This window comes from Pinus tabuliformis, chromosome 4_1 (assembly GCF_031772625.1).
Source record: "Pinus tabuliformis cultivar Carrire ecotype Pingquan chromosome 4_1, CPIR1, whole genome shotgun sequence".
Lineage (NCBI taxonomy): Eukaryota > Viridiplantae > Streptophyta > Pinopsida > Pinales > Pinaceae > Pinus > Pinus tabuliformis.
In genome coordinates, this window is record NC_142303.1 from 427,334,021 (window position 1) to 427,347,101 (window position 13,081).

The window sequence follows — 13,081 nt, forward strand, 5'->3', positions numbered from 1 at the left end:
CCTGAAATCTTGAAAAACTGATAAGTCTGCTGGATTTTGAATGAAATCTAAAATTCGACTTTCTCCATATGAAATCCAATGAGGCTGGAACCACTCTCAAACATCCTGAGTCATTTCATGGTAGTGTTAAAAATTTAAGTAAAAGGATGAAAATGAAGATTAAGGAGAATGTCACATTACCATGAAATTTGAATAGCATATCAATACTAGGAGAGGGAAATGGACCCCAAATAGCACTTAAACAATTTCGAAAACACCTTGGAGTCTCCAACATTAAGCTAAATGTTAAAAAGTTGAAAAAAATTAGAAAAATCGCTGTTTTTTGGGTGATTGGCCGGATTTAATGACTCGGCTGAGTAGATGCGGAAACGGCCGGGTTGACTGAGTCATCACTGACTCGGCCGAGTCATGCAATAACTCGTCCGAGTCAGTCATGACTCGGCCTCCCGAACTGGTTTTTCTGCTGGGTCATAAGATTCTTCAATGACTCGGATCAACTCGGCCGTTTCGGATTCGATTCGGCCGAATTTTAAAACAGTGGGACGCACAGAGGTCGACCACACCGCAACACGTTGAAGCTGGCCGACAGTGTGAAACTAGAACAAACCTAGGTCGAACCAAAATGAATTTAAAATTTTTTTTTGGGGTTTGCTGAATTTTGAACTTCAACCAAGAAGTTCGAACCCTTGTGACATTGGCATTATTTACAATAAACTTTGCATAAATTGGGTTTACGATTATAATATTGGAAGCTGTATGATGACATTGATCTGGAAAAATTTGATCTGCTGCTTTGTACTCTGCTTCTTGGACTGTTGACAAAGTGTCGTCAACAAGAACTATAAACAAAAAAGGGAGATATTATCCATTGGGCTGTGGTTTAGTGGTTGGCATCAATGTTGCATGAAATGGGGACAAAGAGGGTGCCTTTTTGGGAAGTGAAGCACTGGAAACATCATTTTTTCCAAAAATCTGCAGAAGCAAATCTTCTCAGAAGCATATATATATATATATATATATATATATCTATATATCTATGCCATTTATATTCAGAAATCATCTTTATTCAGAACATATATATATATATATATATATATATATATGTATTTTGCATTTATATTCAGAAAACATTTATATTGCATTGCATTGACAAATTCTTTTTTGTTTTGAAATTACTTATGCAGATAGCTGAAGACTATTCTCATTGCCTTTTCTTGCTCAGACTTCCTGGCTATTGTCCTAGTAAGTTAGCATATTGCAAGTTTTGATATCGATGTCTAATGTTAGTTGGAAAGTGAATGTGCTTTCTTTAAGATTCACTATACTCACTGCTTTAGTTTTTTAAACCTGTTTCAATGACTTGTTTATATTCTGCTTTGTGTATATGTGAACTGCTCCAATTAATCTATGAAACTTTTATAGATTCTTATTTCCCATCGCCTCTTATCTGCAGTGCCAGCTTTTCGTGATGTTATTGATGTGCCCCTCGTTGTTAGGAAAGCACGAAGAAGTCGTGAAGAGGTCAATTTAATTTTGATCATTTTGTTTCTTTGATCCTTCTGTCTGGGCTGTTTACTCTTCCAAGTTAGAAAGAATAGTTAAAAGTGTATTCTGTCCTTTTCAGGTGCGTAAAGAACTTGGGGTTAGTGATGATACCAAGTTAGTTATCTTCAATTTTGGTGGTCAGGTGAGAATTTATTTTTTTCTTCTTGATATCTGTCGACATGGCTGTTTGTTTCATTTCATGAGAAAGGTGAAAAGTTAATGCTCTTGTAGGCTCTGTGTTTTCACGACTTCAAAGTTTTATGTTGACAGTGTATATGACTTCTATGTCAAATATGTTTGTAGTAGCATTTGTCCATGCAGTAATGAATATAATAACCAGTATCTCTGCATATATATGTGTGTGCAGGCATGTGTGCACTGTGCACACATGTGCATGTATGCTGAATGGATGGGATATGTACATTTTGAAACCATCATAAATTGTAAAGTGGGGGCCAAATGCAGTACCTTGCACATAATCGAAGGATGTAGAGGTGTTAATGAATTTCATTTGTTTTAGGCCAAGAACCTTGAGCCCATGATTTATTTAATATAATAGTTAGGAAGTTCATTGAATAAATACAAGATGCCAGAATCCTTTTGAACAATAGGGGTGTAGATATGGACATAAAACTCAACAGTGTTTTTGTGGATCAGGTATCAAGTGAATATGAGTGGGCACTTTAATGCACATGACTTGAGTAGAAAAATCACCTCCCCTACTTAGACAGTTGATTCTAGCATTGTTATAGATGACCTCGTCATTTATTATGGCACTGAGCCTTTGAGATAATGGAAGATATATTTTGATAAGGGAGGTCTTTTTCCATTTCCATATTCCTTATTGCATACTTCTATATTTGTCTCCATTAACTTGGCAGGTTATGAAAGAATTAGAGAACTCAAAAATTCAGATTTATGGTTTTAGTGATGAGGCAGGGGGGTTTTACTAACTCCCAACTTGGTGCTTGAGTGGCAAGCATTTTAATCAACCTGGGAAAATATGTTAAGTTGAATTTGTTAGGATATAATTTGATCCAGTAAACCGTATATAACCATTGCAAAGAGTTAATCCAACCATTTCATCATAACATATAGAAAATCCATAAGTACATAGGTTCAAATTCACATACATAGAGGGGTTCAACGTAGTGCTCGATGATGTTGAAATCTAAAACTCCAGTTGGTATACCCTCAGTTTTCATTGTTTGGTAACTAGTACTTGGACTTGAGATAAAATTAAATGCAAGTGGTTTTCCTTTCCTTCTAGCAAAACATTAGGGGTTAGTGGTGCATTGAACCCAACGAGGTGTTCATGGTGCAATAGGACCGAAGTAATATTGGTGGTGTTACCACACAATCTATCACCCAAAAATGTAAAGTCCTTGAACCTAGGTCATGACTTGTGGAACTAGGCTGGTGGCCACTATTACCTCATCTACACTCCTCTACACTTTATGCTTGGGTAAATGGAATTGTAACAAAGGGGCTTCCCTATGGGTTACGAAGCTTAATGTAAATGTAGTATGTAATGGCAGTATGAGAAATGTTAACAATATGAACAACAAATGAAAATGAAAATGAATTCGTATGTGTTGACGAATGGTGGACAACGGGGAGAGTAGTGCCTTGTTTGGGTAGTGGAGCCATTTAGCAACTTTAGAGGGCATTTTATAACAAATAAAGCGCTATAAGCAGCCAATTGGTCTGCCATATAACCACCTCAACTTGGTTCTGTTTAGACGATATCAAGCAATCAGTTGATGTGCATAACTTATGTTAATTTTTTTTAGGGCTATATTGTTCTTTGCTTTAAATAATTGCATTTTATCATTTACATATAGAATTCACCCCACAACATCATAACATTATTAGCAACATATGCATTTATGTAGAAAGAACAATATTATCAATAATGCAGTGAAACATAAAGGAACAATAGAAGAAAAGTATTCACACATAGAGACACCAGGATTGGTCGGAGACCAGGGCAAAACCCCACAAGGGCGAAAAACCTTTCAAATTCTTCTTCTTATTAGATTGTCATAAAATGTTCAACAAAGGGACAACACAATGATCCAGATCTTCAACCACAAAATTATTCAACAAAATCAACCGAACAATATCCAGAAATATGATCCCAACTACAATATTGATCAGAGTTAACTTTCCCAACTTGCGGTCCATTGTGGTCTCTTGTCAAAATGAAACTCTAGGTTCCAGTCGCACAAAGAGAGAGAGATATTCGTGTGTTTGAAACATTCCAGCCGCACGCAGAGGCTTGCGTGCGTCTGGCTGCAACCAAAAATTTCCTGTGGCAACCCCACAATTGTGAACCAAAACCTTAATCCACATGTGCGAGGTCAGACCCTGCAATTTTGGATCTGTCTGACCCACTTTTCCGCGAACCAACTTCAGACCTTTGCGAGACAAACCAAAGAAAGAAGAATGATTAATGATATCCAAGTGAGGGTCACTTGTATTTATAGCCATCCAAGGGTGTCCAATTTCCTTTTTGGGCTGACCTGTCCTTCTGTGCACAAGTGGGTTTCCATATTAAAAAATAATTTTCCTTAACCAAATTAAAATTCTTCCAAGGGCTAGGAGGGGTCTTCCTTGACGAGGAAGATTGTCCAAAGGAGGGATTTTGTCCTTGAGCTGCCATATTAACAACTTAACCCCTACCTTGGTTGCTTTATCTATAATTGATTGTCATTCAAGGAAAACTCCAAAGGTAGCCTCTAGCAAAGATTCTTTACAAATGGGCCTAATCAATTGATGAAAGCGCAAAATGTTTTATCTTGAAGGTAGATGACACAAAAGGGAAATAAGAGAGGGAGGAAATCATTACCCTAGCCCTTTCCAATTGTTGGAAAAATGTGTAACTAGCTTCACTCTTCATAAATATGAAATGTACTTTTGATTCTTGTATTTTGTAAAAGGAAAGAAAAAATTATTATCATTATTTTTGGAGCATGGGTTTCATGCTCAAAGTCTTTTATTTTAGAGGTCAAGCACCCATTGAGTGCTTCTAGGGTTTGTCCTAGGTCAAGAAGTCAAACGAGTCATTGTCATAAGTTGAAGACCCCTTCGGGCACATTGTAATTTGTAAAAAGAATTATTTTTATATTTAAAAGTGTCAAAATACCCTTCAAGACCAAGTCGGCCTGGTAGCTAAGAAGTCGACCTATTTTGAGGAGTCACGTCCACCTTAAGAAGTCTATATAAAGGAGGGAACTCGACCGCCTTAGGACACATTCACTTCTCACTCATACAAGTGAAGGAGAAGCATAAGAAGGCTAGCGAAGGAGGAGGACGAAGAAAAGAAGTTTCTAGGCTAATTCTCTCACACGTGCGAAGAAGGAAGGTTAGGGTTTGCTGCTTCAAGGTCAAAAATCTCTATTTGTTGGAAGAGGATGAAAGTTTCTGGAAGAAGGGCCTAATAGGTCACCTACTAGCCCTAGACAAGGAAGTAAGGCAAGAGAAATTGTAGGGAGGCCTTGGAAGGCTAAATTTCGCTCACACTTGTGAATGCAGTGGCAGTTGCAGGGGGCTGAAAATTTCAGACCTGCAGTAGAGGCCGAAATTCTAAAGCTAGGGGTTGAAGTTGTGCTGCTAGAAGATATTTGACTGGGTTTGACTTGGAAAAAGGAAGCACATCATCTGGAGAGGTCGGACTTGGTCTTGGAATTTTTGGTTGTCTTGTCTATACTCATATACCGAAGGACAAGAGAAAGAAGTTGGATCCTTCAGGCATGAAGGGAACATTTCTTGGCTACAGTAACTTTTCTAAGGCCTGTAGGATCTACATAAAGAATGACACCGAATAGAAGTTAGTCAAGATGTGATATTTGATGATGAAAGGATCTCCCTATGGACTCTTATGATGAAGAACTTCCTATATTTGAAGAGGAAGGTACTTGGGAGGAAGACGAATCAAATCATGGAGATGAAGGTCCTAGTGAATGCTTGCAACCTATGGTCATCCCCAAAACTAGAAAGAGACCTAACTGGTTGAAATCAACTCTATTAGAGGCAGAGGGACATGGGGCAACTAAAGGCACATTCAAAGAAAGAAAGAATCCCAAAAGATATTTTGGGTATGCAACATATATGACAAAACTAATAGAAGCAAAGCCATTCACCTTTGAAGAAGCTGTCAATCACCAAGAATGGAAGGATGTCATGAATGAATAATATCAATCGATAATGAAGAATTGGGTTTGGGAGATCGTACCTAGGCCTGAAGACAAATTTGTGGTGACTTCCAAATGGCTTTACAAGATTAAACATGTGCAAGATGGAAGTATTGATAAGTATAAGGCAAGATTTGTGGCTAGGGGCTTCTCTCAACAAGAAGGCATCGATTATGAAGAGACATTTGCTCCAACAACAAGGTATACAACTATATGCTCACTGGTCTCTTTGGCAACATTGATGGGATGGAACATTCATCAAATGGATGTCAAGACTGCATTCCTGAATGGCACAATTGATGAAGAAGTCTATATAGAGAAACACTTGGGATTTAAAGTCAAATATAGAGAGGCTTATGTATGTAGGTTGAAGAAGGCACTATATGACCTTAACCAAGCACCAAGGGCATGGTATGTAAGGATAGATGCATACCTACAAAGATTGGGCTTCACAAAAAGTTCTGCTAATCCAAATCTCTATATCAAGGTTGTGAAGAATGAGCCTGTAATCATTCTTCTATATGTGGATGATCTTCTCTTGGCAGGTGTAGAAGGTCGAATCCAAGAATGCAAGAAGCCACTAGCAGCATAATTGGATATGAAGGACCTTGAGATGATGCACTATTATTTGGGACTGGAAGTCTGGTAGGGACCTGATGAGATTTATCTACGTCAAGGAAAGTATGTGATCGAGATGCTAAAGAGGTTTGACACGATGGATTGCAAACCTATGAAAATCCCCATGATCACAAACTTAAAGAGACTAAGGAGTTCATAACTGAGGCCAGTGGATATGACTAGGTATAGACAATTGAATGGCTCACTAATGTACTTGGTGAATACTCGACCAGACATATGTTTTGCAGTAAATGTTCTCAGTCAGTTCCATGTTGAGCCAAAACATGATCATTACATAATAGCCAAGCATATTCCGAGATACCTGCAAGGAACAATCCACTATTGCCTGAAATATGATAGGTTGAATGATGTCCACTTGATTGGATATACAAATTCTGACTGGGAAGGCAGTGAGCAGGATGGAAGAAACACTATAGGAGGATGTTTTAGTTTGGAATCGTCATGGTCTCATGGATGAGTCGAAAGCAAGAATCGGTTGCTTCAAGTAGTGCTGAGGCTGAATACATTGTAACCTGTGAAGTAAGCAGAGAAGCTGTTTGGTTGAGGAAGCTGTTGTCCGACTTGTTTGAAGGACCAATGAACCCTACAGTGATACATTGTTATAACACCATCTGTATAAGGTTGTTTGAAGACCCAATGTTTCATGGAAAGACAAAGCATATAAACAACAAGTATCACTACATTCAGAAGCTAGTACAAGATGGTTTATTGCAGCTACAATACATCTCCCTTGATGAACAAGTAGCTGATATATTGACAAAATGCCTTCCTAATAAGAAGCTTGTGTATTTGAGAGACAAGCTTGGTCTGGTTGATATATCCTCCCTAGTTGAGACGGGGAGATAGGCACATCATTCTTGTCTTCACTTGGGAAGAAAGAATGGAGGATTGGGTAAGCATCTGACATTCGATACTCTTTGAGGATGAGGTAGGACATCCAAGATAAGAGTAGTCGAGGAAAGATATTCTTTGAGGACTGACTATCTAATATAAGATTAGTCCTGGAAGGACATACTCTATAAACACCCGGGTGGAGTATGTGCCTTGAGAGACAATGATGATGTTTATAAATCATTGGTCTTGCCAGCATTGTGGTCTAATCTTGTGGAGAGATAGAGTTGTTAGTCAAGGCCTTGCTATGTGACATTGCTGTTTGGTATGATGCTAAACAAATGGGTTACCAATCCGACTCTTCTTATGAGATCTCTTCAGATTGAGAATGTCCATGTACCATTTACGAATACCTCCCTAGTTAAGAGGGAGTGTTGAAAAAATGTGTAACTAGGTTCAGTCTTTATAAATATGAAATGTACTTTTGATTCTTGTATTTTGTAAAATGAAAGAAAAATTTATTATTGTTATTTTTGTAGCATGGGTTTCATGCTCAAGGTCTTTTATTTTAGAGGTCAAGCATCCATTGAGTTCTTCTAGGGTTTGTCCTAGGTCAAGAAGTCAAAAGAGTCATTTTCATAAGTTGAAGATCCCTTCGGGCACATTGTAGCTTGTAAAAAGAATTAGTTTTGTATTTAGTGGTGTCAAAATACCCTTCAAGACCAAGTCGACCTGATAGCTAAGAAGTCAACCTATTTTGAGGAGCTACATCCACCTTAAGAAGCCTATATAAAGGAGGGAACTCAACCTCCTTGGGACACATTCACTTCTCACTCATAAAAGTGAAGGAGAAGCACAAGAAGGCTAGCGAAGGAGGAGGACGAAGAAAAGAGGTTTGTGGGCTAATTCTCTCACACGTGCGAGGAAGGAAGGCTAGGGTTTGCTGCTTCAAGGTCGAAATTCTCTATCTGTTGGAAGAGGATCAAAGTTGCTGGAAGAAGGGCCTTATAGGTCGCCTATTAGCCCTTCACAAGGAAGTAAGGCAAGCGAAGTTGCTGGGAGGCCTTGGAAGGCTAAATTTTGCTCACATGTGTGGATGCAGTAGCAGTTGCAGGTGGCCAAAAATTTCGGACTTGCAGTAGAGGCCGAAATTCTAAATCTAGGGGTCGAAGTTGTGCTATTGGAAGAGATTTGATTGGGTTTGAATTGGACAAGGGAAGCACATCATCCGGAGAGGTCGGACTTGGTCTGGGAAGGGTATCGGTCTTGGTCTAGAGGTCTTGGAATTCGTCAATTGAAGAATCTATAAGAGAAGAAATTTGCAGGTTTTCCTCTCAAGTGGAGAGGTTTTGGCCCTGGATTGCAGCCTATATCCTGTGTTCTTGTGTACTATTGTTCTTCTTGTTTTGATAGTTTTTTGGTGATAAGAACGAACATAATAATAAGAGAAGAAGCTAATAAGTGAGAAAAGGTAAAAAGATATCACAAGCACTTATCATAGATAGAGAAATCATCCTAACTTCTGCCCTATAAATTTCTCAATACCAATAAGATGGATGAACCTTTCTTTGGCCCTAGAGTTGTGTTTGGCATTCACTTGCAAATAAAACTTCCAATATAGCACCTAGAACAACTAGCCACAATTAAAGAAATTGTACTAATGTAAACTATCACATAGTCAAAATCAAGACAAATGGTACTCCAATGGCTTAGAGCTTCTTTCATTGCACCAAAAATTCCCTTGTTGCAAATGGAGAGAAAAAAGCCTTATATAGGCTTAAGCTCTAACTCGCCGCACAAATAAACTATGATTTGTTTTCCTAGATCCACTAATCTCTATTGAATTTTGTATAGCATCGAGAGGTATTCTCGCATGGCTAAATCGTTTTCATGTTGGCCTAGAGGAATTATGAAAAATTTAATATTTGATGTGACAAGTTGGCCCATCATATGAAGGGGTGTGTCCCTTGGATTATTTCACCTCATTCAACAAGTATAAATAGAAGGTGTGATGTCTCATTCTCTCCACCAAGCAAGAGCAAGTTTCTTCTCTCTTCATCATTTCTCTTATCCCTTTTAGACAACCCCATGTGTGGAGTAGGAAGGTCGCAAGAGTAACAGGAAGGCCGCAAGAGCTGCAGGAAGGCCACAAAGCAACAGGAAGGCCTCATGAGAAGTAGGAAGGTCACAGGAGCTGTAGGAAGGCCACTCGTTGCAGGTGAAATAGGGCTAAAGAAGGGCTAAAGGGCCTGAACTCAAAGGGCAACAAGTTGGCCAAGTTTGATTGGTATTTTGATTTGGATATTGGCACGGATTTCTAGACAAATATCTGATTTGTAAACCTTGTTGAAGAATAATTTCTCCTAAGAAAAGTTGTCGGGTTTCTCCCAAGGTTGGTTTTCCCAAGGTAAAATTATTGTCTCTATTGTGCATGCTTGTCTTTTTGTGAACTTTGCTGTTTCATTGCATTCATTGTTGAGATTTTATGAAGTGTAATTATTCAATAATAGTTCTGGCATAAAATCATTAGGAAATAATTATTTGGCAGAAAATTGTATCCATTGCACTTTTCCATAGAAAATTCATCATGGTATTAGAGCTTTGTTGAAAGCGTAACCATTAAAGTCAACCTAGGAGAGAATGTTTAGTGCTTGATTGGATCTCTTGTCAAAAATGGTGCCAAGTCTTAGAGTAGAAGACAAGTTGGAAGGTGCCACCATTTTAGATCTTGGAAGACTAGGATACTCCTTGTATTTGAAGAAAACGAGATTCAATATCAAGTGGAGAAAATTATTCTAGAGTCAGAGGGAGTTGAGGAAAAAGCCAAGCATAGGAAAAGTGAAGCCAAGGCTAAAAGAATCTTGATAGATTCCATAAAGGATCACTTCATTCCTCATGTTGCTGGTTTGGAGATTGCCAAAGAAGTGTATGATGCTTTGGTGGGATTGTATGAGAGTAGCAACACTAGCAGGAAGCTAACCTTGACGCATCAGCTTCAGAGTGTGATGAGGTCTACATCAAATTTTGTTGTTTCTTATCTTATGAGAGTCTCTCAACCGAGAGATGAACTTAGAGCCATTGGAGATAACATTGATGATATAGAGCTTGTTACAGTGACTCTCAATGGATTCCCTTACTCATGGGATCCATGTGTTCAGAGAATTTGTGCACAAGAAAAGCTGCCCAAGTTTGATAAGCTATGGAATTATTGTGTCCAAGAGGAGGGTTGATTGTTGTCCAAATATAGCTTGCAGAAACCTCAGGATGAAGAAAATCAAGCACTTGCAGCTCATGCAAAGAAAGGAAAAAGAAGAATTTTTTTTGGAAAGTTCGATAAGAAGAATACAGGTAGAAGACCTGTTTTCTTTAGGATAAGAAGAAGAAGGATATGTCAAAGATCAGGTGCTTCAATTGTCATGATTCCAAGTGTCTTCAGAAGAAAAGGAAGGAAACATAACATGCATCAACAACCGATGTCTATGATGATGATGAACATCAACATCAAAAGAAGACAAAGGAATCTAAACTAGATGAGATTGTAGTTGGACCTTGGAAATAATACTTCTTTTGACACTCATTAATGATTTTTTCCTATGAAGGACAAAGATGAGGTCTTCAGTAGGTTCCAGAAGTTCAGGACTCAAGTAGAAATCTTGTCATGGAAGAAAATCAAGGTTTTGAGGTCAAATAATGGAGGAGAGTATACTTCCAAGGACTTTAATGATTTTTTGTTAAGAAGCAAGGATCAAGAGGGAATTTATAGTTCTCTACCACCCTCAACAACTTCTTCCTCGATTAAGAGATAAGTACTTCCAATCATATTTTTTCTACTTTGATTTTTTGGTCAACCTCTTGTCCTTTTATTTTGTATACTTTGGATATCAGAAAATGATTGCTTGGTTATAATTTTTGTTCCTTTTTCCATGGCCTCTTGAATGGGGTTTGTGGAAAGAAGAACAAGTCCATTGCGAAGGCTGCCAAGGTGATGATTCATGCTGTAAATGACAACATTGAGAAGTACCAAGCGAGGTTTTTGGCAAGAGAGTTCTCCCATAAAGAGTGAGTGGACTATGAGCAAGCTTTTGCTTTGGTTAGGTTCTTGTATGGCCTAAGCGCTTGAGCATAGACTTGACAAGAGTGATTAGCGTTAGAGAGGGAGGATTGTATAGATTGTTAAGAGGTCTTGGATCGTGCCAGATGACCCGAGGAGATTCTACATTAGAGGGAGAAGATAGTCCGACAGAATTGAAGGGGCAACCTTCCAAGAGGATGTCATTGGTTGAGATTGTCAAACTAGTTGCTTAAAGATGGGAGGTCTCTATGAGCAGTTTGCCTTCTATGAGGGGACCATGCCAGACAATAGGGTATGCTTTAGTAACAGAGGGAGAAACAGTTGCAGGAGGACTTGCTTTCGTGATAAAGGGAGCAACCAAGATTGCTATAGGAGGATCTGCCTTAGTGTTAGAGGGAGCACCTAGTCAGGGTGACCAAAAATCAGTTGTGGTGATGGATCTAGTGAAGGACGCTGGCCAATTTATGCTTGAGTCGAGGCATGCAATAAAGCATTTGTTAAGGTACCTGCATGGTACGATTGGATATGGTTCAAGACATGGTGCAGAAGGGATCATTAAAGCTCCAATACATCTACAAAAATGAGCTGATTGTGGACATTCTCACTAAGCCTCTGTCTAGAGTGAAGTTTGTATACTTCAGAGACAAGCTTGGTGTGATGCAAAATGTCTCCCTCGTTGAGAGGGAGTGTTGATGTCTTTGCAAGATCGGGCAAACATTCTCCCACGAGTTCATGTTGATTTGACTACGAGAGAATGATACATTCACCCATTGGGCCCGTGATATGCCCAATTTTCTAAATTGAGGAATAACCCAATTTTGACAATTTTGGCATTGGAGGCATTTTTGACATTGGGACTTGGGAGAAAAGGAGAAAATTACAACCCTAGTGGAATGTGGGGACCACAAAAGGAGGTAATTCGACCCCCCTAAGGACAATTTGCACTTGTGGAGGAAGAGAGAGAGAAAAGGGGGTGCAAGTTAGTGGAAGATGGGGACCACCAAAGGAGAGAGGGCCAACATCTATAAATAACACAAGGAGGTCTTCATTTTGGATCTTTTGTCCATCTCATCTCAGAAATCGAACTCTCTTGGAGCTATTGAGCTCAAGAATAAGTGTTATTTAGTACAAGGGTTTCAGGGGAAATTCCACCCTCATTTCAGAGAACTATGAGTGTCTCCCTAGTGAGGAAGTTGAGGAGTCCATTTCCAGGCTTCCATAGAGCTTTCTCAGCAGGCGTAAACCAATTCTGCGCTCTTCCTAGGCGCAGAGGCAGTTTGTCGATCATCATTTGGAGCAACTACAGAGGGTTGGAGGATCCGAGAGTTTACATAGGACTTGTTTACCTTGAGGCTAGGATTTTGGAATCACTTTGTAGGCTGCAGTTGCGGAGGATCTGAGGGTCGAATTTCTCCATATCTGGTAGTGCACAGAGGTCATTGTGCAGAGCCTGCGCAGGGGTTGGAAGAAGAGGAGTTTGGAGGATTTAGGAGCTAGAGGACAAAGGTATTTTCGAAGGAGAAACTTGCAGGGAATTTTGGGACACTCCAACGAGGAGATTTGGGCATACAACAACAATACATTTCCTGTAGTGAACACAACCAACCAGAGAGGGAAATTTGCACTTTTTAGGGGTTTTGGGGTCAGTTGGGATCAACCCAATCCCTTTTTGGGTTTTATGGGTTTGGTGAGAGGAGGTCAGAGCTATTTTTGTAGAATTTTCCGGCAATCTTGAGGGAAGAAATTCCAGTTCCATTCCAACAGCAATTGGCAAAATTTCTATATAGTGCGCAATTTT

The 13,081-nt window shown here is 39.2% G+C and overlaps 1 protein-coding gene across 1 annotated transcript in view; it reads left to right on the top strand.

Annotated features, from left to right (window-relative positions):
- The window catches only part of LOC149176121 (L-arabinokinase-like), a 474,339-nt gene that overhangs the window by 124,862 nt on the left and 336,396 nt on the right, over window positions 1-13,081 (top strand). Inside the window, exons 7-9 of the mRNA XM_089419887.1 lie at window positions 1,185-1,242; window positions 1,454-1,521; window positions 1,625-1,687. Coding sequence (XP_089276013.1) covers window positions 1,185-1,242; window positions 1,454-1,521; window positions 1,625-1,687 — 189 coding nt within the window. The remainder of the gene's footprint in view (window positions 1-1,184; window positions 1,243-1,453; window positions 1,522-1,624; window positions 1,688-13,081) is intronic.